This window comes from Telopea speciosissima, chromosome 6, assembly GCF_018873765.1.
Source record: "Telopea speciosissima isolate NSW1024214 ecotype Mountain lineage chromosome 6, Tspe_v1, whole genome shotgun sequence".
Lineage (NCBI taxonomy): Eukaryota > Viridiplantae > Streptophyta > Magnoliopsida > Proteales > Proteaceae > Telopea > Telopea speciosissima.
The window spans coordinates 13,565,355-13,590,909 of record NC_057921.1 but is presented as its reverse complement, the minus strand read 5'-3'; the positions used below and the strand labels follow the sequence as shown (position 1 = coordinate 13,590,909).

Genomic DNA, 25,555 nt, shown 5'->3' with positions numbered 1-25,555 from the left:
GGACTGTGCTTCTAGGAGCTTACACTAGTGCTAAGGACTAGATGGAGGACTACACCAAAGTTGACTTTCACTATGCTTCCAGAGGTTTACGCTAGAGCTAAGGACTGGATGGAGGACTGCACCAACGTTGACTTGGACTGTGCTTCTAGAGACTTACACTAGAGCTAAGGACTGGATGGGGACTGCACCAAAGTTGACTTGGACTATGCTTCTAGAGGGTTACACTAGAGCTAAGGACTGGATGGAGGACTGCACCAAAATTGACTTGGACTGTGCTTCTAGAGGCTTATTGTTAAACCCGTGCCTAAAAATATGGGCAAATTTAAATTTTTGGTTGAAGGTTCAGAACCTGAGGTCAAAGCTACTAGTACACTGTGGTGCATGGAACCCGTGGTTGAACTTAATCAGGTAGCCCCGTTGGTGAGGACTTACATACCCTTAAGAAGGCAAACACCAACTCCTTGCGATTGTACAGCTCACCACCAAATGTACAGTCTAAGGAAGGTACCATCCCTTGATTCTAGGGCCCCTTGGATTTAATCCTAGTTCTAGGTTAAACTAATGATGACCCTCATCACCTTGAATGCTTTAGATAAAGCATTTTTAGACCCAAACATCAATTTTCATGATTGATTTGATGATGAGAACCCAATTCCATACATACATATTAAATCCTAATATAAATACCAAATTGTGCTACTTTGCAGATTGACCTTCTCTTATTTAAAATGATATAACTCCACCACCCGAACTCCATTTGTCTTGGTTCCAATTTTTTTAGAAACTAGACTCATAGGGTTGCATTTTGTTATAAGACACCATTACCTAGTTATGTCTTTAAGTTAATTAAAAGTTCATTTCAAGTTGCTGTCAAAATCGGATCCTACTGTCTTGACAGCTTGACCTACAATCTCATAACAAACGCCTCCACTTGATGTTTTTGTCATGTTCGTCTCTCCTCAAACTAAAAGCCGAAAGTAAACCACATAAACCGACTCTAAACCACGATCTCCGCTTGATCAAAACAGAAACAGAGCAGGAGAGAAAAAAAAAAAAAAGCTTCAAAAGCCTCTTTAGATCCGACACTTTTCATATTCGCAACAACCAATACACAGCATAATTCAAGGATTCCTAGGTCCATAAGCAAGAAGACTGCATTCAATATTTTTCTCACCTCTGCGTTTGCCGCCAATATTTTTCCAGTTTCCACAAATTGTAAGAGAAGGAGAGCGAGGCGAAAGGTCATGAAAAAAGTGGGAGAGCCATGGAGAAAGAGAGAGAGAGATGGTTGAGGGACGGGGACGGATCAGAGGGAAAGAGAGAGTGTCGTAGCGACCTACCTTCTCGGGGTTACTCTCTTTTGTGCGGGGATGCGTCTGTTCGCGAAAGATAGCTTGTGAGAAAGAGATATCGGGAAGAATGTAATTTTTATTTTTTTGTTGGTCTTTGGAAGGGATATTAGGGGTATTTTGGGTATCTGAAAAATTGGACAAAAAAAGTTGAGTACATACTTTTATAGAGGGAGAGAGATTCATGGTCTACCGATTTCCTGCCAACCACAGCAAAGTATTTATGGATCCTATGCAGGTTTACATTCTCAACTGTCAATGAGTCTCACCAGAGATCTCTTTTGTCAGATTGGACAGAATGGTGGAAACAAAGGATATGCCTCATCCTCTGCACCTGTACCATGTATACGTACCGGCAGTTGGAAATATTTTTGCATCTTGCAGATGGGTATCTAAGATTTCATATTAGATGAATTAAAGATTTGTGGCTGTGGTAGATACCCGTATCAATTCATGCCCAGCAATTACTTGAAGAATGGAAAATTTGAAAAAAATATAAATAAACAAATTATGTATAGATAAACGAATCAAAACATCCACACCTTGCTGCACTGTTTGGGAAGCTATCTGGATGGGAATGGAAAGTGTAAAATTTGGCACACACTGAGGTTGTAGGATATAAACTGGAAGCCTAGAACCGAAAGCTGGCTCCAAAAAATTGTTAAAAAGCAGGTGCTGAGGATGAACCCTGAAAGCATCCTAAAAGTCATATCAGCATCATAGCAATAGGCATATGAAGAACGAATTAAGAAGGATAGGGACAACGGGTCAACAGTGCAATTTAGTGATGAAGGAAAGAGTGAACAAGAAAATGGGGGAATGTTACCAGCATGATGTTGGCAAAGCTGTGCAACATATCTGAAGAATCTGGAGTGAAAGTACCCGTGAAAAAGTTTCTTGCTACACCTGTCACAATAAAAAGAATTGTCGGAATTTGAACAAATATAAATATCAAATTCATCAATCAGATAAAAGTTGAACCAATCAGCCAGATCCCATTGCTGATTTTTGGGATTGGTGGAAAAGAAAGCGGCGATGTACGAATGTGAAGGATCCTTGGGCTGTAGGAGCTGTTGTCACCTACGCTACTCTTTGGGAGGAGAGGAACATAAGGTGTTATGAGAACTATTTTCGCAGCCAAAGGCAGATTCTTGAGATCATTAAGGGATAATTAAAGGAATGTAAGATGGTGATTAAGGGAGTCAAGACAGTTCAAGACCTGAGATGTGTCAGAGCTATAGGTCTGGCTACCTCTACATCGGCTTCTAATGACATCTCTGAGGTGTTCTGGTGTAAGCCTCTGCCTACTTGGATCAAAATAAATATTGATGGTAGCTCTTTAGGGAACCCTGGAAGGGCGGGTGCGGGAGGTGTTTTCCGTAATCACCAAGCGCAAGTGGTCTTTTCGTTTAGCAGATACTTGGGGGTCTCTAGCAGTTATGTGGCGGAGTATGAAGCCCTTCTTGATGGTCTCTTCAGTGCCAGGAAGATGGGGTTTAGAGAGCTGTGGATTGAATCCGACTCGGCTTTAGTGGTTTTGTCTATTCAGTCCTTGAACATCCCGTGGTTTGCTCAGCAGAGATGGATGGTTCTCAAACCGTATCTGGACTCTTGTAACTGGAAAATAACTCACTGTTTCAGGGAGGCAAATCCAATAGCGGACTACTTGGCCAAACAAGCAGCGAAATCAGGTTCTTCAGTGACCAACTGTGATCTTCCTAGACACATTGAGGAACAATTGGCTCAGGACGCCATGGGGCGGCCAAGATATCGATTCTGGTAATTGAATGTAGGTCGCCTGTGTGTTTGAGGTGCTGTAGTTTTCTTGTGGTTGGGTGTTGTGTTTGCTTTTTACCTTTTTCTCTTTAATACAATGATCGTTTAGTAAAAAAAAAACAATTATAAATGAGATAAGAAAACATAGTAGGACAGAAGAGGGAAACATACTTTCTCCAAGAGATCTGTTACCCCCAGTAAGAAGTATAGTAGCTGGGCAGGAGTCATTCTGGCGGCAGGACTTATTTGGCAAGTCCTTAAATGGAGTAAAGTCAGTCCTTACAGCGCGTTCTTCTAGATCGGGCACTTGCAATAAAGCTGGCCATTCCTGAGGCCTACGAATGGGACAGTATCCTGCTTGTTCCAAATCCGAGTACGCAATCCCACAGACAGTTCTTTTACATGAACCATCTGCATTTTTGTCAATGCAGGAGCAGCCACACCTTTCGTCAGGATCGCCATTCAGTGCATTTTCAATCAACGTTTGGATCAGCAAAACCAGCAAACTGAGAAATAATGGGAATAATATGAGCCTAATATTTGTCTTCATATTTCTTCTCTGCAAAATTAAGAGGTTGGAATATCATCAATATATCATTAAGAACAATTTCAAATCCCCTAAATTTATCCAGTAGCATAGTCATCAGAAAGACTCTCTGGAAACACTTTATTTGGCCAGTGACTACCATTTTAGGGATGCCAGTAACCATTTCCATCCCATGAGATTTCTTTTGAGACATAGGAAAAGAGGGGAGTAGGGAGGAGAAGCCAAACCAAAACCATAATTCCTGATTCAGTTACTTGTATCAAATTAAGGTTCCTTCATTAGTAAAGCAAAAGAAGGCTTTATATAGACAGAGAAACTGAACAGAAAATTGGAAGTACAGAGGAATTGCAGTTGAAGTCAAATGAAGGGCTTAACTTCCATCAACTACTGACTGACTTAAATCAACCTCTTTTTAGGAATCAAAGTTTATATCACTGTGCCTGTTTACTCCAACATCAAATTGAATAAAAGAAGAGAAATTTAAGATTTTAGGTCTAACATTAACTAAACCCAATAAGACTTCACGGATTCAGCAAACAATAAAACATGCAAAGGAATTTCCATTTATTCCTTCCAAAATAATGAGACAAGCACTGATCTTTGAAAATGTAAAAATCAAAGAAAGTGCATGAAGTGAAATTGCAGACCTGGAAAATGAGGTTCTTCCTGAACAGAGCATTTGCCTGAGTCAAGAAACTGGCAGCTCTATGCGATGAATCCGCCATTGGTGGCTTCTCCTCTCCTCCCTTTTCAGCCCTTCTCTCCTTAACTCTCAATTAGAAGATTTGTACAGTTTTCAGAAGAAGAACTGAAGAATGAGAGAATCATGAAATGACATATAAGGGAGAGAGAGAGAGACGCAAAGAGAGAAAAAGAAAGTTGGGTTTTACCAGAGAAGATGTTAGGGTTCAGGGTTTAAGCACAAGGTTGCTTAAAGCATTACACCCTGAGTATCTAGTTTGGAATACCCAGACTGCTGCCTCCATCTAGTATTTATAGGAAACTAGGGTTTAGGTCAGATGGGCTAATTACTAGATTGCCCCTCACAGCTTGAGTATTAATACAAGTAGGATTATATTAGAACATATGAAGGGATATTACATAAATACCCTTACAATCTCCTCCTATGTTCTATATATATTTACCACACATGTATAAAAAACCATTGTTCAATCAGTAATTGAATCAATATAAATTGAATATCAATAATCTAAAAAATCAAGTAAGCAATAAGTAAACTTCAAGAAATAAAACTAGGGTTTTAGATCAAAACTAAATCCAACAATAAATCCGAAGTTCCACATGCAAGTGGCTAAACCAAAAGAAATAGTCAAAAGGAAAAGTCCTTGCAATCCATGTGACTTTACTCATCAAGTAAGTCATCCTCATCGAGATCCAGGTTCAACCGTTCTCCTCCATCTTCGCCATTCTCTGTAATTTGTCAAATATGAATTTCAAAAGATAACATGAATTCAATCATTTGCACAATAGTATCTAGTTCAAAAATAAGAACTTAGTACATTCCATATATGGCTGAAGGTAAATAAAAAACAATAAGCATCATCATCAAGTTTCTTTACAATAACTCGATCGTATATAGTCTCTATCATAAGGACCATACCATGTTTTCATTTGGACTACTGTGTTCGTCATATCAGTCATAGATTTATATTGTATCATCAAATTTGGAATGGTACACCATACTATGAAAGACATGTCATCAAAATTGGAATGACATAAAGACTAGCACAATATCATTGAAACATATCAGACATTTTTCATATTCCTTTGTGGAATAACAAAGTAAGGAAACTTCACATGAAGAATTTACTACACCATCAAGTTTAGAATGGTTTCACAAACCCCCATACTTAGTAACCTAACTAAGTTATCTAAAATATGTAAACTATCCCGAATGCTTTCCAAGCCTAGATGAGATTCTAATAATTCGAAATAATACTGGGTTAGGTTAAGACCTGACTAAATAGTCTTTAACCCCATCTCCCTCGTAGTTTTGAATGTTCGATCTTTGTTCAATCCCTTTGTAAGGGCATCTGTCGTATTATCCTTCGATCTCACATCAATCAAAGTGATAATCCCTTGTTCTGTTCGATAATTCAGCATGGCCTGTTTCAGCCTGATGTGTCTCCTCATACCATTAAAGAGTGAGTTATTCACTATCGTCTTTGTTGCTTGATTATCACAGAATATAGATATAAAGTTTAACTTAAAACTCCTCAATGGAATATCCATGATCAGATCCTTTATCCACTCTGCTTCATCTCCCGCAGAAGCTAGAGCATAAAGTTTCGATTCCATAGATGACAGAGCAATACCAGTCTGTCTCTTGGATTTCCATGCTACAGCTGCTCCTCCTAGTATAAATATATAGCCACTAGTGGATCTGCTGTCTCCCAAATCTGAGCACCAAGATGCATCAGAATATCCTTCCAAAGTTGGAGGATGTTCAGTATAACATAGAGCATAACCAAAACTACCCTAAAGGTATCTCATCACCCTCGTCAGGGCATCCCAATGCTCTTTTCCAGGATTACTAGTGAAACGACTCAGCATGCCTACCGTAAAGGCTATATCTGGCCTAGTGCAACTCATCGCATACATGAGACTACCAATCAGTTTAGAATATTCTAACTGATTCACGGCGTGGCCTGTGTTAGGTTTCAACCGTTTGTTATAGTCATAGGGTATCTCAATCTGTTTACAATCACTGTATCCCCGACTAGAAAGTAGCCTCTCAATGTAATGAGACTGACTGAGGGTGATCCCTTGCTCATCGAAGCTTACTCTAATTCCAAGAATGGTGTCTACCACACCAAGATCTTTCATGTCGAATTCTTTGGAGAAGATTTCTTTAATGTCACTCACTACAGAGAGATCAGAACCTAGAATCAACATGTCGTCTACATACAAGCAAATATTCGCGACCTTGTTTGACTCAGACAAAAAATAAAGGAACTTATTCGAGTTACTGGTTTGAAAATCAAGGCTCTTTACGGTCTTGTCAAACTTCTCATGCCATAATTTAGGTGTTTGTTTAAGACCATAGAGAGATTTGTTTAATTTACAAACTCTTTTTTTCAGAACCTTCCATGACAAACCCTTTAGGTTGATTCATGTAGATTTCTTCTGTTAGGTCTCCATTAAGGAAAGCCATTTTAACATCCATTTGATGCACAACATAGTGCTCAATAAAATGCTATGGTAAGAAGAATCCTTATCGTTGCCAAATAGCAGAATGGGAAGTAGATGTCAAAATAATCTATCCCTCTCACTTGGGTATAGCCCTTAGCTACTAATCGTGCTTTATACCTGGCTATAGACCCATCCGGATTAAGTTTCTTCTTCAGTACCCACTTACACCCTATTGTCTTGGCCCCTCTAGGCAGATCAATAAGGTGCCAGGTCTCATTCTGCATTAAAGAGTTCATTTCCTCATCAATGACTTCTTTCCATAGCAGTGAATCCCTAGATCTCATCGCTTCCTTATAAGTGGATGGATCAGACTCTAAATGGTAGATCACAAAATCTTCACCAAAATCTTTGGGTACTCTATCTCTAGTAGATACTCTTCTAGGTTCTGATTCAGGGAGCATTGTGGGAGTAATGTCAGAACAGTTGGTTCAGATTCCAAAGGTGATTCTGTAACCATTTCAGTCAAATCAGGCAAGGTCAGACCTTTATTTTTGAGGAATTTATCTTCAAAGAATATGGCATTCCTAGATTCAATCACCACATTGGTTGATAGATCCAAAAATCGGTCTGCAGCACTGTCTTCTGCACAACCTAGATACACACAAGTGTTTGTTCTCGGTCCAACTTTAGGTCTCCTAAGGCCATGTACTCTTTTTTTTTTTCCAATTTTTTAACTACCCAAAATACCCTTGACACCCGTATTCATCCCTTGTGTTCTCTCACAAGCTCTCTTTCCTGCACGTACTAACAGACGCATCTCCTCACAAAATCAGTCTTATTAGAAACTTCTTCCCACGAGTCTCAAGACTGATACCTATCAAATATGCTACCCCACCAGAATGTCTCCCTCCAGTCTCTCAAACACTCATGCCTCTCCCCCAAAAGACTCTTCCTCTCTCTCTTTGCATCTCCAGCGTCTGCTACCAAAAACCTATCCCTCCTATTTGTAACTACTTCTACTCTTACTACCGATCGCAAGTCGACACGCTACCCTCTTCACCCCATCTCTGCTGAAGACACCGCGCCTACGAAATCCATAAACATACCCTTTTCAAACATCTGTGGCCACAAGGTCGAGTCGCTGTCGGATCTGCAACCCACCATCCACCCCTTTCGAACCTGTAAACCCCACCCACTGTAATTGCCATCGTCCATCCCAGCAACGACCATCTCCGTGCCCAGAGAATCAATTCTCTGAGCTCTGTTTTGTTGCTACTGCCACTCTTGTTTTTCTGAAGGAACAGCCCCATGGCCTCAGTTTGTCTGCCGGCATGATCCAGTCCCAACTCCAGCATCAGCGCCCTATGCTAGCGCACCAGTGCACCAGCACCTGTGCCTCTACTCTAGGGTAATGAGTGTTTGATCTGAGTATTTTAAGCTATTTATTACTTCTTTTGAAAGGTGTCATTCCATCGTGTGTACATTTTTAATATTATAACAGCTTCAATTTGAAGAGGAAGTCACAGTTTCCTGTGGTTTCTAGATTAGGTCTGTATAGCAACATGCAACATTGCTGAATAGTGGAAATCATGTTTAGTTGTTTTTTTTTTTTTATGCTATTCCATATTCTCTCTCTCTCTCTTTTTCTTCATTTTTATTTTATCCTGATTCGTCTCCTTTAATTAGGTGTAATTTTAAGTAATTTCAATTCTTTGATTTCTATTTCCAATTTTTATAGTTGAGTAGGTTTGGGCTTGCCATGTAGCCCGAGAACAGCATAGCTTATCCTCCTGAATCCACCCTACAAAGATGAACGCAGAGAACCTTCTCTCTTCTTTTTTTTTTTTTTTTTTTTTTTTTTTTTTGGGAGGGGGGGAGGAGGTGGGAAATAATCATAGAACTTGTTATGATCTTAGCTTAATCCTCTCTTCCTCAACCTTATTATTTTCTATTATTAGTTGCATGATGACCCCCTCACTAACAAGTTTAATAATAAGTACAAAGGCCCATCAAAAGAAAGGCTTGGGAAATGAAAGACGAGGTTAAGAGCAAGTCCACCCAAATAGAAAGATCTGATTACTTGATAAAGTTTGGTGAAATATACAGATCTTATATTTATGTCTAATTTCACATTTCAGTTAGTTTTTTATGATACATTTGCTGATATATAATTTGGTAATTAGCTTTGCCTTCCTGGCTGACTGTATTGGTTCAACATGAGTTGATCATTTGTTTGACTATTGTGCAGCTTTCAAAACATGGTTATACATTCATTTACTGTGCAGTTTAATCTGGTGACAACCTTCCCTCATTCTCTTGGTTTAGAAGAAGACTCATTGCTTTCATAAATCTGATTTCTCCTCTTTGAAACTTTATTTTTAAAGTGCTTTATGCGGTTGCTTCCTATACCTGCCAAAGAGGTTCAAGTTTAGAGAGTTGGTTTCATGAGATCTTACTAATCCTAAATATATTGTTGTAAATTGTTGAAATTCTGACGTGAAACAATTGGAAGTTTATCCAGAAGCCACCTAATTCTTTTTAAAATCTTGCTTTATATTTGGTTGATCATCTTTCTCATTTGTATTTATTTTACAAGAGATGGATTCAGTTATAAGTATTGTTTTGACCAGGAAAAAATGAGCCAGTTCAATCAATGGTTGAATGACTGGTCTGGTTTTCAAAACTATGAGGATAAACTTAACCTACAGTAGAATATATTAATTTTTCAATAATTGTGAGAAGGGAAATGGGACACTTGATGACCTAGACTGCAACCAGCTCCGGTGACGTCCCCTGTAGAAAGCTATCACCACCACCACCACTCTGCTCTCTCTTGATCTTTGCAGGTTGGGATTAACCTTTGATTTCACTCTCTGCCCTTGAAGCACCATATATTTGAATATTTTCAGGTAAATAGAAAATGTTGAATTGAAATCTCTTAGTATATATTTGTTCTTTTTTCGTGTTAGTTCTCTTTCTTGACTCAAAAAGTTGTACATAATTTGTGGCCAAACCATTTCTCTTTCTAACCTAAAACTATTCTAAGATTTGTTACTGGGAAAGAGAGAGAATGGTTTCAAAAAATTTATACCAAATAGTATTTATGCAGGATATTCACAAAGCTTTTATGGTTGTATGTGCATACAATTAGTGTTCTGAGAGGTGCACATGTTTCACATGCCTGTGACATCATAGTCTCAAAGACCCTGTTCATTGAAGTGGGGTGGGAAACAATCTTATATGTATTTCATTGATTTTAAAATGAACTCATTTTAAGATTCATAATTCTTATATGTATTATTTCCATTCTATTCATCTTCAGCTTGCATTACCCTGTTAGAGTTTATTAGCTATACTGAGGGCTAATATGTTTAGTAGAAGAAAATGTCTTCCTTGTTTTCCTTCCTGCTTAATGTTATAGAAGCCCTCTTGAAAGTGTTTTTCCTATAATTGTTTCTTGCTGGATCAGTTGAGGGAGCATGCTACTGGAGTTCTTCCAGGCTTAATGAAAGGTAAAGATGAAGACCTTGCGATAGAGCATTCATAGAGACACTTTCCCTTCAGAAGCAAAGAAAAAGGTTGAATTATGTGTTTTGGATGACTTCAGTTATCTATATTTGCGTATATCTATGGATATGTGTAGACATGATGGTATGCTTCTGTAATGAGGGTTGTAATCACCATCTGTTTTATTTGTTCGACTCAGAAAAGAGAGGAACTATTTTTTCTTAATCCGTCTCTCATCTTTCCTTCTGTGTTTCTTATAGGTTTCCAAATCTCAACTTCCTTAAACGAGATTTATGTGTCTGCTCTTCTTTGATTTCTTATCCATTCCCTGTATCTTCTCGACATTTGTTCCTCTTGATTCTTAGATGAGATGAGTGAGATTCATTAAACATTCTTACTTTATTTAGCTACTGTAAAACCAGAGAAATTCTTTTGTCCAAAGATTCTTGTTCTTTTTTTTTTTTTTTCATTCTAGCATTATGCTATGCTACATGAGGCCTTTCTTCTACATAATGGAGTGTTGTATGTAATTTCCTTAGATGCCTAAACAATGTAAAGCTGAAAAGGAGATACTTTGTTATGCAATCTATAGTTTTGAACATGTTCTCCTCATAATATTGACCAAAGATTACATTCCTTCTTCAAGTCATAATATGGTACTCTTTTTATCATCTTCTCATTTGAAAGTATGCAACATGGCTTGGTTACCCAACAAATATAGATGCTCCCTCCATATGTATCTTAGCTTCTTAGGTTAGTAGTTCAGCAATTGCAGGTTAGTAGCTTCTTACCTTCAGTTTCACTTTATTTAGTCTTTATGGAAGCCAAAATTCATTGAAGTGTTACAATTTTACATATTTGAAGCCCGTTTGATTTTCAAGTATATCTTTAAATCTCACCCACTGCTCTCATCATCCAAACATATATTTAGGTCCCCTGTTCGAGTGTGATTAATGTCCCTATTACCGTCCTCCATAGTTGAATCAAATAGAGAAAAGAAGTAGCCTTGTTTCAGTCCATGTGCAACCATTGTGTCCTAGCTACAAAACTTTCCATATTCCTATGAAGTAGCTCTACCATTTTCCTTGTGATGATCTTATGTATCATAAATTATGTTTCTGTTGCTTTCAGCTCTAAGGAAAGACAACACTCCCTTTGGTATCATTATATTTGAAGCAGTCTATGATCATTTGGGTGGTCATGGTTGTATTTGTTGAAAGGTAACATTGAGTCTAAGGGAGAGCTTTCGAAGTTGTGATTGCTAATGGCAGCAACGTCGTCAAGAATCTAGATGAGGATGATTCTGATGTGTTATTAACACTCAAAAGGAACGAATGTGTCTTAGTAAATGTTGCTTGATGACAGTCCAAGAATCTTCAGTGACATGAGCAGGAGATACTTTAGAAAATAGCTATTGTGGATCTTATCACATCAGATCTCATGAAGCTGCAGGAATGATATTATTCTAGAGGACTTGAGAATGATGATTAGATAGATAAAAGTGATCTACACCCAAAAAATAAAAACTGTGTGATCATAGTACTCTATATATAAATCAACTTTGGTGATTGGAAATTTGTCCCGAATCCAATGATATCATCCTCCATAGCTTAACTTCAGGTTCATGTTTCCAGTTTAGTTGTTTTTATTTGATATTTTTCTTTGAGGTGGATGGATATGTTTTCTCTTCTATTCTCGTGTATAGAATTTTTACAAACTAAGCTATCAAATACAATTGCTTTCCAAGCTCACTGCAATTAATCTCAAACAGGGTAGCAACATCGAGGTGTATTGGATTTGCTTTGATAAAGACTGGTCACCAGATGTGTGCTCAGTGCAGTCTAGCTTTGTGCTGCCCCAACAAACTAAACCCCAGTACCACATGCATCACTGCCCCTATCTACTTATTCTGCTACAGCAACATTGCCCAATTTGTGGTTGTCAAGAGCAAGACCAAGGATTAAATGGATGGAGACACTAATTCCTCGAAGATAAGGAGGTCAAGGAAGTCAAGTACCTTTAGCGAGGGTAACATCAACTTCAAGAGCTTGTCAGTTATGGGTTCGTTTGGGAAGATGGATGGCAATGGGTTAATTTGGAAAGAGTAACAATATTGGTATCATTGAAGTCATGAATATTGTTGTTATTGTTATTTCAACATGTATCACAGTAGATGAAAAGGTTAGAAGCATGGTCATGGACAGCCCACTTTGATAGATGATGTTGTAATATACAAACCAATAGTCTATGTATGTAATCATGTTTACAAGGTATTCAATTCTTTAATGGAGATGGATATAATTCAACGTTGGAGAGAGAACAAACATGATGTTATTTGAATTAAGTCATTAAGGTCTCAACTAGAGAGAGAGATAGAGAGAGAGAGAGAGAGAGAGTTTTAAGTGTAAGTGTTGGGTTCTGCACTACAGAATATCAGAGGAATACAGAAATCCTGATTCGCAAGAAGAACTCTTTATGGAAAATGGAATAAATTTAAGCACAGGTGCTCGTTGATTTGCAAACATCTTTTAGCTCATCTCAGTTTCTTGTCGAAATGGAAGTTACAAACATCTTTTTGTTTTACTCCACATGTGTTAGTTGATTTGCTTTTGCTAATTTGTTGGTTAGCTTGATGGCACAATTTGAATTGTAGAATTGGATGGTTTCAGTAATGATATGGCTATAGTGTAATTGGCTCATGGTCTGTCAATTTCTTACGAAATGTTACTAATAATTTCTTATGGCATGGAATCTTTTATGTTTAAATATATTCTCAACCTATTATAGTCACTTAGGACACTTAATACTAATATTCTTCACACAAGTATCTCTCTCTCAATATCATTCTCTCTCTCTCTCTCTCTCTCTCTCTCTCTCTCGTTTACGAATATTTCTCACACAAGTATCTCTCTCTCTCTCTCCAACAAAATGCACGTGTGAGTTTACTAGTATGTATATATATATATATATATATATATATATATATATATATATATATATATATATATAATGTAGGTGCAAACATGTATACATGTAGGAGTTAATTGAACAAGAGCAGTCACACTCCAATTAGACAAGCTATAACTAACAAATAGATTGTGTGAGTATCCTTAGGGGAAACAATTCCCAAGAGTATGGGTTAAGAGAGGGGTAAGTTTATAGAAACAAACCTATGCCCTTGGTGACCACATGTCTCTAAGCAAACTTCCAAACTCATAACTTGTATAGTGAAAACTTTAACTAACAACAAAATTTGAATTTGGGGAGAATCCATACAAGGGAAAATGGACTTCAAATTTCTACCCTAGAAACCACACAACCAAGCAAATGTGCTTAAAGAAGTGTTAATGAATTAACTCCCATGGAAATGATAGGGCATATAATGAAACTAGTCATGCTTTGGATGTTCTTTCCCAAAACAGTGAGAATTTGGGAGTTTATCCCAACCATTACTTAGAACCCATTTGAATTTTAACTAAGCATAGGTGCACTTAACTAATTAGCATATGTGTTTTCCTAGAAAGGAACTTTGAGCACAATCAAAATACAAATATGCACACCATAGTTAACTCAAAATAGTAGCATATGGAGTTTATAACCGAACAAAAAAAAAAGATATAATATTTTAGACAGGCATGTGGGAGGATTTCGGCTGGGGCTTGATTCAATCAAACCCTAGCCTCAATCGAAATTTTTGGCATGATTTCGGTTTTTACATGGGTTTGGGAATGCAAGTAAAAGCATTAATATATACAAGTTCGTTATGATTATTCCTTGTTCAGTAGGGAGTGGAAAAGAAGTGAAAGACAACTGAAAAACCCTAGAAAAGAAGAGAAAGAAATTCTGAAAGAAAAAGGAATGGAAGGTGGAACCCTTACCTTGTATAGATGGAGTCGAATCATGAGGTGTTGGGTCTCAAAATCACCAAAGGAAGGCAAAGGAGGCACGAACGGATGGCTCTTGGAAGTCCCCTGCCCTATGGTTCCATCCATCCTTGAGAGCCAAAATGAGTTTGAAAAACTCGCAGCTGTGTTTTTATAAAAATTTGGCGAACGGACGCACGAATAGAGCCACTATCGTGATTCCATCCGTAAATCCATCCAGCGTAAAATTATAGTTTTTTTTATCCTGGAACTACACGGAACATCGAACGGAACCACGACCAAGGATCTGTTCATAGTTCCGTTCGTCTTGGTATTTTTACCAAACCAAGTCCTCTGAGGATGAACGCATGAACGGATTTACGCTACATAATCCATCTGTGAATCCGGCCTACCTGTTTGCAACGGAGCCTGATCGTGTCATTAACCGGTCAAAAATAAAACCCTAAAGTAATCTAGCAAGTAGCAAGTAAGGGGTCGATCTATGGGGAATTGGAAGGCTAAATTACTAAGATGATTAGATGAGAGTGATGAAAATTAAAGTGCAATAAATCTGATTTTAAACTACGAACGAAAGAAATGAATCTAAGCTAACAATGATATGCAAATACAGGAGAAGACTATATTAGGGTTCGGATCCCCAATGGATTGTTATTCAATTCAGTTGCATGCTTCGGTTTATTATAACCACAGGCTTAATAACACCACAGAATGTAGGGTTCCTCCTAGGTATGGACTATCTTGACGAGTACTATTGTCCTTCACTTATAGGGCTTGGCATGCTTAGTTCGTTCAGCTATAATCCATCATTGGTACAACCACATAAGAACGGAATACCATTGGTTGAATGAAAAATAATGAATCACAAAAATAGAATTTTCCAACTAAATATATCAATTAAAATCATCCAACTAGAGATGGGGTCTCAACATTAAGCAATCAAGAATGCAAACCAGAATTTTAAATAACAAACACCATTAGTTCATCTACACCTAAAGATAGAAAAAACTTAGCCGATCATGGTGCTAAGAGATAGGGGGCAACAATGGTGACAATGATCCATGGAGGTGTGCTTGGCGATCTCTGCGAGTTGCGGCCAAAGAAAAAACGTTGGAAGAAGGTGATGGAGATGCTCTGCTGGTTCGATAATGGGGCTAATTTTCAGAATCCCATCCTCTCGGGCTTCCACAAATTTCAATATATATATATATATATATATATATCTCCAAGGAAGGGAAACTGAGAGACAGACCGTGAGGGATTAGAAAGTAGAGATAGAAAGTAGAGATATAAGAGGAAAGAGAGAGAAAAGTGGAATAGAATTAGGAAAGGTGGGACTGAGGGATTTGAGAGGGAGAGAGAGAGAGAGAGAGAGAGAGAGAGAGAGAGAATTGAAATAGGAGAGATAGAACCGCAATGGGATGAGAGAGAGAGAGAGAGAGAGAGAGAAGATAGAATTGAAATAGGAGAGATAGAACCGTAGTGGGATGAGAGAGAGAGAGAGAGAGAAGAGAGAATTTAATATAAATTATATATTTGATCAAAATTTTTCAATCCGAGAATTAAAGTTGCTCCAATTAATATTCCGGACAATATGAGCCAAATATCGGATATCTTCTGAAAATTTCCCAATTTTTTGAAATTATGATTATGCCCTTGGATCTTCAGTGAAACTTCTTCCCATCTCGCCCTTGATCACATGTGAGTCGATCCATGGGTAGACTGGTGCCTAGATTGCATCAAATCCTTCCTTGGTTCTGGGCTCGGGCTTGCATTTCAACTCATTTTCTGGCCCATTATTCTTTTCTAGCCCAAAAAGAATAATCACACGTATGGGCTTCAAAACTGATGCGTACTTTTAATGCAACAGGTCCATCTTGCTCAAAATTTAGCCCTCTTCGTAACCATGAAAAGAAACTGGACCACGTTACATTTAAATCTGAAGATACGATGCCCGATAGTCCAGAATAGTATGAAATCGCATAAAATGACCTAAACCTGAAAATAACAGAAAACACCCAAGGTAGTTCCATTCTAAGAAGATAAAAATGCAGAATTAAATGGAATAATTTCACACATAAATGTGCTCATCAAATATCCCCACACTTAAGGTTTATATTTTCTTTATTTTCTTTTTGCTCGAGGACTTTCGTAGGAATCACGGTTGTACTTAGCATGTGCAACAAGCCTTTAAACTCCTAGATTACCCCTAGTGGACGAGTTTTGTCTCGTGAGTGTTTGCAGTGAATATACACACAAAATTCATGATTGCAAGTTTAAATTATGACAACGGCTAAGAAGCACACACCAAACCCGAAACTAAGATGTTCTACTTAAGATCAAGAAGACAAAGGTACCCCCACACTTAAGCTCTTAATACTCAATATTGATTCAAGCAACAGGTACACATCCTAATTAGGGAATCTCCCCATGTCTTCCAAACACCACCTCACTCAAGGTAAGACCACTCATGATGTCAAGGGCACCAAGGACTTTAGGTTTCGGAGCATTTTTTACCATACAATTACACCTAGGCAATGACACTTCTTTCTTCTTTTTTTTTAATTTTTTTTTTCACAATGAACTCCATTTGTTTAGGGTTGTAAACGGATCGGATTTGGCTCGGATAGTGCTATATCCGCATCCGCATCCGATTAGCTATCAGACGGATTCGGATAGTGCTAAACGGATATGGACACGGATACGGATCGGATATTTTATCCGTTTACATGTAAATATAGCTTTTTGGATAGCTATAGCCTATATGTATCCGCATCCGTTTAGCTTTCAGACGGATTCGGATAGTGCTAAACGGATACGAAAACGGATTTTGGCTATTCATTTACACCCCTACATTTGTTACTCCACTCCTATTCCTCAAATTCCATGCAGGGTCACTACACAAGACACCTGAGCTACTTGGTAGCTTTGCTTCTTACATGTATCCACAAGGATAGTGATGCTAGAGTTCTTTTTCGAAATTTTCACCCCAAGGAGTGCCGATCAAGTCACCTCGCTTTCTGAGTTGGAGTGCCCTGTCTAGCTCCAAGGAATTCAACTCTTACTTTTATTTATTAATTTATTTTTTGTCATGCCAAAACTAAACTTGGTCTCAGCTCCTAACCAAAAGCTCAAAGAAACACAAGACAGCCAGTGATCTGTCCCTTCATACAAGATGGGGCTCTTATTGTTTGAGGCAAAACCCACCTTAGGACACATACTAGCTACTATCCTCTCAACAGGGTTTTCATTACTTCAGATTAGGGTTCCTAAGTCTCTTTCTCCCGCATTTTGCATCAAAGTAACAGAGAGATGTAAAACTTATCAAAAGCCAAAAAATAAAAATGTGCCAATCGGTCTCACACACCCCCCCACACTTAAAGTATGCAGTGTCCTCAATGCATGCAGAAGAATAAAAACAGGGATAAGGGAAGGAGTGTACCAAAAATTAGCAATATATGGCAGAACAGTGCATCCAGCAATCAGTAGCAGCAACCTAAAAAAAAACAAAAGCAAACAAACACAAAAAGAAACAAAAGTACTAAAGAAAAAAATAGTGGATTGCCTCCCATAGAGCGCTAAGTTTAGAGTCTTCAGCCAGACTCAGAATGACTCACGGAGGGTCAAGGATCAAATCATACCAAGGAACCGATTTAGAAGAAGGTTGGGGAGATGTAGCCGAAGGGGGGGAACGGCTCAAACCTAACTGTCCAAGGTGGCCGTTCTAAAGAGGATGAGGAATCTAGCAAAGTATGCACCTCTTTAATGTATGCCTCAGACTCATCTCCAAGCATCACATAGTGCTGCAAAGGGTCATCAATAAGCATGTGAGAAGTGTGATCAGCCACAACATCGTCTAATAAATCCAATGCAAAGCACTCTTCTTCTCTAAAGGAACCTAAGGATGCATTGAAGATGTTGAGCCTAAGCTTCTTATTCCCAGAAAAGATGTCCATGGCACCCGATCTACAATTTATGCAAGCATTCGTAGTAGCTAAGAAGGGGCGCCCTAAAATGATAGGGGAAAGCTTGGCTATGGTGGCTATATCCATATCCAGGACAAGGAAGTCCACAGGAAAGTACAATTCTTCCACCTTCACTAAAATATCTTCTAACAACCCACGAGGGGTTTTGATTGAACGATCAACCAACTGAAGGATAACTTCAGTAGGTTTCAAATCTCCTAAACCAAATCTGTCATAGACTGAACCAGGCAAGATATTCACACTAGCCCCTAAATCAAGTAGTGCCCTACTAATGGAGAAATCTCCAATGATGCAAGAAATAAGAGGCGCACCTGGGTCCTTAAGCTTAGGGGGTAGGTGGTTGAAAATTACCAAACTAACCTATTCAGTCAAATGGGTAGTCTTAGTGATTTGAGTTCTCAACTTATGCTTTTGGGTGCAGATGTTACACCTGCTCCCAAAATATACCCTAATACCTCGGGGCAAATTGGCCATTACCAAAGGATAATGCCACAGTGGCAATGGTCAACACCTATGACCTTGAACGTAATTTATTATTATAAGTATCCCCTCGAAGTCCTAGAAATATGGGTCAAAGCCCCGTAACTTTCCTTGAGGTTTGGGCCCTGACAGCAGCAATGGAGTCACGAATGGACTCACTCGACTGGTTCCGCTCGTGGATCCGCTCGTGCTATTACTTGCCCTTTTAATTTATTTTTCTATGGGACCCACATTCCCGTGTCCCGGACACCATAATTATGTCCCCGGACGAGATGGACTCCCACCCTTACCTTCTTATGGCAATTTGGGCCATGAAAGTGGCCCACAAGACTTAACCTAAGTAAATAATGAGTGCTTCTATTCTAGCTTGAACCAAACAAACCCTAAAGACTAATGTGTCTTAAAGGACTTAGGGTAGACCCAAACATGTCCTAACTAAATAGACTTAATAGGTTATGACCTGGGCCAAATAGGCCTTAAAGCCCATTTAAAACCTAAAAGGCTATTTTGTGTTTTAGGGGCACCTAGACAAACAAGACCCAAGGCCCCTCACCAAGGTAAGCTCTAACTCTTGGTACATCCCGCTTTTCCATTCCCATTCTTGATTGAAGTAGATCCCTTGAGCTTGAGCTAACCTAGGGTTCCATTTGGGACTCAAGGAGCAGCTCAACCCTTAAATGGAGCTCTAATGGTGATGACCAAACCCTAGTTAAGGCTTCTATAAGCTACCTTGCAGCTATTGCTGTTGAATCCTTGATTTTAAACTATTAAACTCTACCCTTGGACCAAATGGAGCCAAACCCTTATGAGATGTTGGATCCATGAGGTAAGCCTAGATTCTAGTGACCCTAGGGAGACCTAAGACACCCCCTCCATGACCCTGAGTGCCATGTGAACTCTAGGTTCCAAGCTCGAGGAAAAACCTTAAGAAATCTCAAAAAAGAATTTCGACGGAAGCACGAACGGATTCATCGTTGTGGTTTCGTCCGTCAGACCGTCTAGTATAATCCCAGTGACTGGACCTGAACGGATGAAGGAACAGAATGACTTTGTTGCCTCCGCCTGCGGGTCCGTTTCCTCTCGGGAATGTCTTAGGCATCGAATGGATGCAGGGATGGATTAAGAAGGCGCTTCTGTCCGTGGATCCACTCGCTCTCGGGTGTGTCTCAGAAATCGAACGGATGTAGGAATGGATCCAAGTTGAAGTTTCGTCCGTGGATCCGTTCCTCATGTTTTGACCTTTTGGCTTGAACGGAGTCAGGGATGGAATCACCCTGTTCCTTCCATCCATGAGTCCGTCCGTGTTGTCTTGGCTGAAACTTAATTTTAACTTTGGGGGCATAACATGGGATCCCTCTATACATCTTTTGATGATTGCTTTTGTATTTTCAGGCTACCCAAATTTATGGATAGCTGGTACACCGGTGAGATTCATGTCAACCATGTCGGGTAACACCTAAGTTCGGTGAGTGAGTTTTGGGTGACTTTGTTGGGTTTGAATATATATATTAAGCAAACTTGATCATGCTATTATATAAATATAAGCATTGTGTGCATTGCATTATTTACCTCAAATGTGAATTTGCTATGACTGTGATATTATTCTCACCATTGTATCGGGTGACAGGGCCAGGTGTGCCGGTACCGAAACCCCAATTTAATTAATTATGAAAACTTTTATATGTCATCCTGATCTGTATGTGCCGTACCATACTGGTACCCGGGTACCAGATGGAATGGGACGTTGATGCACCCAGAATACCTCTCGGGATGATAGGACTTGTATGTAGTATATCTATAGCTAGGATGCCTGCTCTCTTATGCTACGACCCTTGCCAACAGGGGTTTATGTGTTGGATAGTCTGAGCACCTGTTGCCTGTGGAGGTGGGAGAGGTCAGGTCAGGGGTAGTGATGGCTATCGGGGTCTGCCACTGGGTGACCTGATGGTGCATGGTGGGCTATCTCGAGCAGGAGAGTTTTGGTTGTTATGACGATGTTGGTATGGACCCCGACGGAGGTCATACCAATTCTACGTACATTCTCGGTGTTCATTGCGGATGAGGACCATTGAAGCGTGCATGTGATGTTTTGACTAGGGACTCTTTTTGGGTTTTCTGGAGTTATCCTCGTTCTGACTTGGTTGTGTAGCTTTTACCTTTGTTTTTCTTTTTGGGGCTGAGAATGCTTGTCCTGTATATATTTTTGTATGTGCTTATCAGCTTTTGTTTCTTTGTTGTGGGTTGTGTGTGCCCGGGGGATGTATCAAACAAAACTTTATATGTATATATTATCATCATTTCCCGTAACGCTATGCTTCCATTTACTTTTAAAATTGTAGACGTCCTGCATTACTCTGATCTTACTTATGGTTAAGATGTAGATATGGTTCCATGATCGTAAGCACTGCTTCTAGATCCGTGGGATTTGGCAGATTGCCGTTATGCAATTCGGGTCACCTACCCAATCCTCTTAGGGGGTGGTTTGGGGTGTGATAGAACTTGGTATCAGAGCGTGAGGCTCTTCTTACGATTATGGGTTGCAGACTAGGACTAATAAGCTTTAAACAATAAAACAGGCAAGAATTAAAAACCACAGGGGAGGTAGATGTAATTAAGTAAAATGCAAGAATTTTATGAACTCATAAATAGTTACAACAGTTTGATTGCATGACTGCAATTCAACAAGTACATAAACTGAAGATAAAGAAAGAAAAGTACATAAGCATAAAGAAAATAACAGTAGTCAAAACCATGTAGCACGAAAGTCCGGTACTGTAGGAACTACTTTGTAGGAGGCAAGTCGCTCGGCGGAGGCTGAGTCTGGCGAGAGTCAACTCTGTAGAATTTGTCCTAGAAATCTAGACGCTGCTCTACAGACCCCACCCTCGTCTCTAAGGAAGTGAAGCTCTGATCCACCCCAGTCGCTAAGCTGGAGAGCTGAGTGCCGAGGCTCTGGAAATGTGCCATCATCTGAGACCACTCTGAAGGTCCGGGAATCTATGAGCTAGTGGCGCCAGTTGTCTCGTAAGCGGGTAAATCTGTAAACTGAGTGTCAAAGCCCGCGAGATCATCTGGACCTAACCCCTGCTCCTCTGTGTACATGCCCTGAGTGTTTACTCCAATGTCTCCCAGCTCCTCTCCAATTTGACCCTCACCCTGTGCATCACCACCCTGCCCCTCGCCCTGCTGCATATCCTCAGCCATCACCTGCTCCTCATCCACTACTGGATCTTCCCCAGGCACCTTCATCTTCAAGATAGAAGTCTTATCGATAGGTCTGGATCGGACCCTGTCAATGAACTCGTCCTCCAATGGAACCCCAAAATATCGGAAGACCAAGGTAAGGAACTTCCCATAAGGAAGGTTTCCATCAGCTAGGTTCCGGGCATGATAAAGCATCACCTGAAGCAATAAATAACGGAGGTTGATGACTGGACCCCCCTGACCAGCTCCCAAGAGGCAGTAAGTGATATACGCCCGCATCATAGAAATGCTGCCCTTGTTTCCACCCTTAGGGTAAATATTGTAGGTTACACACCTACTGATCACTCTAGCACTAGGCTTGTAGACAGTCTCTGATTTGGGAGTGTCCCCTGAACCTGTCAAAGCCCTAAATACAGTCCTCCTAGTCTCCAAAGAGAACATATCAAAAATGTCCATACGGGGCTGATAGTAAACCCTCTCACCGGTGTCAGGCAAACCCAAAATCTCTGCCAATAGGGTAGTAGTCAATCTGATATCCACTCCCTTTACCCTACTCTGAAGTGTGAAATCTTGTGCCCCGGATGGCATCAAGTTATAATAAAAATACCGAACTAGGTTGGGATAACAAGGCTCGGTAGGGGATAACATCGATGCCCAGCCTAGGGCATTGAACTTGGCAAAAAGGCCATATTGGTGGAAGTCCTCTACTCGTACCACCCGACCATTTACTATCTTTACAGAAGCAAAATTTCTCCATTCCTTGGCATACTCATACTTGGAGAAAAGATGGTGATCAAAATCTGGCTCCTCGAAAGATGAATCCTCCCTAGGAGATGATGGTGGAATCGAAGAATAAGAAGACTCCTTAGATTCGACCTGTAGCCTCTTTTGAGCTACCGATTTCCGAGTAGTGCGGCGGCTTGTAGACATTTTCTACAAGAAGTAAAAATATATATATATATAACAAAAGTGGTTAGGTTAGGACAAGGAAAAGAGAAAACCTAATCTAGGAGCTGATTTAATAAAGTAAGTAATCAAAGAGGTAAATGTGAAGAAGAAACTTACCGAGACATGTGTAAGCTCGCACAAATTGCGGGGGTTTACGAAGAATTTGAGCGAAATAGGCCCTGCTACCCTCCAAGACTATTCCCTAAGTGTTTAGAAGAGGTTAGAAGAGAATGGAATCAAAGTGGGCCATTCTCGGATTTAAAACCCCTACGCCCGATTCTCTGGGCGATGTGGCAACGCCCAGAGACATCGCCCAGTGATGGTAAATTTGTAGAATTGCAGTATTTGCACATGAGGACCCTAGTTTTGGGCATAATAACCCCATAGGACGTAAAACCAAGGACTGGAAAAAAAATTGTTTTATTATTATTACTAAATAATAATAATATTACATTAATAAAATATAATAATAAATAATTAATGACCTAAGAACTTAGATTTCATGAGTTCAAGAGAGTGAAAATTTTACAAATGCAATACATTGGGATTAGAAGAAAAAAAATCTATACAGCTAGGTTAAAATAAATAAATAGTGTACTTCATATTTGTGAGTATACTTGTGTGTATAAGTACAACTTATGGTGTGTACTACTAAATTATTATATGCTTGCCTATTGTAATGTACGAACTGACTGGACTGTTGCTGTGCAAACCGGACTTACATAGGTATGCAGTAATGCGTATGTAGTACGCATGGGAAGCGTAGATCTCATCCAAACCTAGGCCTAGGATAGCTGAGAATAGGACCTAATAGGGCTCCTAGTCAATCGAAACCCCTAGACGCTAAGGTACCTCGAGCCAACCCAAGAATTATATCATTGATCTTTGATTATTTAAGTCTTAGTAGTCGTGTACTTAATTCTTTTAATTAAGTAAGCCCTCATGCCTAGAACCATTTATTGTGACAGATATTACCTTACCTGAGGCTGGAGTCCCCAGCATCATGATCTATCTTAGACATTTATGAGAGAGACTGAGACGGATACGGTTAGTGTTACCCCAGGCCGAGAATTGACTGGACTTTTACTTGGCTATCGCAGCCATTAGTGGACCCGAGGATCGAGAGCATTTTTTGAGTCTAGCTGGATAGGTAATAGCTGACATAGAATTTCTACTGGCACTAGAGTTCGAGACCGGGAAGAAGCTGGAGATGTTTGCCTGCTAGGCCAGGTAATTATTTAAAAGTTGTTATAAAAAAAAAAATCTGAAATCTCTCATTAATGCCATGCATAGCATATTGACACATAAAATGCATAAGACAGAAAAACACAAGCAATCAATGAAATACATTATCTAACAAACCAAGACAATGAATCTAACAATCCACCTTGCTGGTATGACTGATGATACTCATTGGAACTGTGGACTGGGTTAGTATCTGCTAGCTAGGAAACAACTATTGATCCATATAGATGAATTGGAATATTGAACTCGCTCCTCTTTTCAAAGAAGCAACAATGGTCAATACTAGAAGTTCTCGTGGGGGTCGGAAAGGTAAACAACTGTTGTGCCAGAGGTGGAGCTGCCCAATGGGACTGAGGCTCAAAACTCTGAGGCATCGACTGCTTCATCAGAGGCACCAGCGACTACACAAACTACTGTAGCAGCACCTCAGCCAAGTGTGGCAGTCGGAGATGTGACTGCGTTCATGACCATGATGATGCGAACCATGCAACAACAACAAAAGTTGCTTGGTCAGATGTCTACACAGTTTGCAACTATGATGCATGAACGCACTGCACCACCACTCAATCGACCAGTGCTATTTCCACCACCGGTACCTCAGCACTTAGCGGAAAATTCCACTGCCAAGGTGATGGAGCGATTCAAGAAACTCCAACCGCCTGCATTTTCAAAAATAACCTCTGAGGCAATGTAGCCGGAACGGTGGATCAATGCCCTAGAAAAGGCATTTGAAGTACTTAAGTGCACGGACGCACAAAAGATTATTTGTGCGGGTTATCAGTTGTAGAATGAAGCTAAAGCTTGGTGGAAGGCGACCAGGCCTAACTTGGAAGCTGCTCACCCAAATCCCACATGGGCACAATTCAAAGAGATTTTCTTCAAGAACTACTTCCCTGAGAGCTTTAAGGACAGAAAAGAAGCAGAATTTATTGCACTGGTGCAAGGAACTAAGTCGGTACTAGACTATCAACAACGATTTGAAGATCTATTCCATTTTGCTCCGGAGCACCTGAAAGGGGAAGTTAGTAAGGCCAAGAAATTTGAGAAGGGACTCATAACCGAGATCGGATCAGTTTTGTCAATTATGGACATTCGGGATTATGCCTAAATGGTTGATAAGGCGAAGACAATGGAGGATAGGTTTAAGGAAAAGGAGAAGGAAAAGACTGTGATGTCGCCTGGTTTGAACAAAAGGCCAAATAATTTTCAAACTTTTGGGTGGCCGAATAAAGTTTACCTAGGAACATGTTCAAGCCCTACTTCGACTCTATACCATAGGCCGATCGCGGGACAGACCCCTTTTCGCCCCACATTCAGTCGACCTACTCAACTTGCTACGAGTCAAGCGACGACAGCAGTTTCGCCAGCCCAACCAGCAACAAGTCAAGCAAGCAAAGCCTCAACACCTGGAGTCCCACCCTTTAAATGCTATTTGTGCAACAAGGAAGGCCATATGGCCAGAGATTGTAGATCGTGTAG

The 25,555-nt window shown here is 39.8% G+C and overlaps 1 protein-coding gene across 2 annotated transcripts; it reads right to left on the bottom strand.

Annotated features, from left to right (window-relative positions):
* Nucleotides 1–1,525: 1,525 nt before the first annotated feature.
* LOC122665041 (ABC transporter A family member 7-like) lies at nucleotides 1,526–4,450 on the bottom strand. Of its 2 annotated transcripts, XM_043861097.1 has the most exons (5): nucleotides 4,320–4,450; nucleotides 3,413–3,684; nucleotides 3,297–3,379; nucleotides 2,176–2,255; nucleotides 1,526–2,037 (listed from the first exon to the last, which is right to left on the bottom strand). In XM_043861097.1, exons 1-5 carry the CDS (start codon nucleotides 4,395–4,397, stop codon nucleotides 2,011–2,013), a joined length of 540 nt encoding a protein of 179 aa, XP_043717032.1. In that variant the 5' UTR covers nucleotides 4,398–4,450; the 3' UTR covers nucleotides 1,526–2,010. The 2 variants fall into 2 exon arrangements, with proteins under 2 accessions (XP_043717032.1, XP_043717031.1); XM_043861096.1 differs by lacking the exon at nucleotides 1,526–2,037 and having other exon boundaries at nucleotides 2,048–2,255.
* Nucleotides 4,451–25,555: the final 21,105 nt, after the last annotated feature.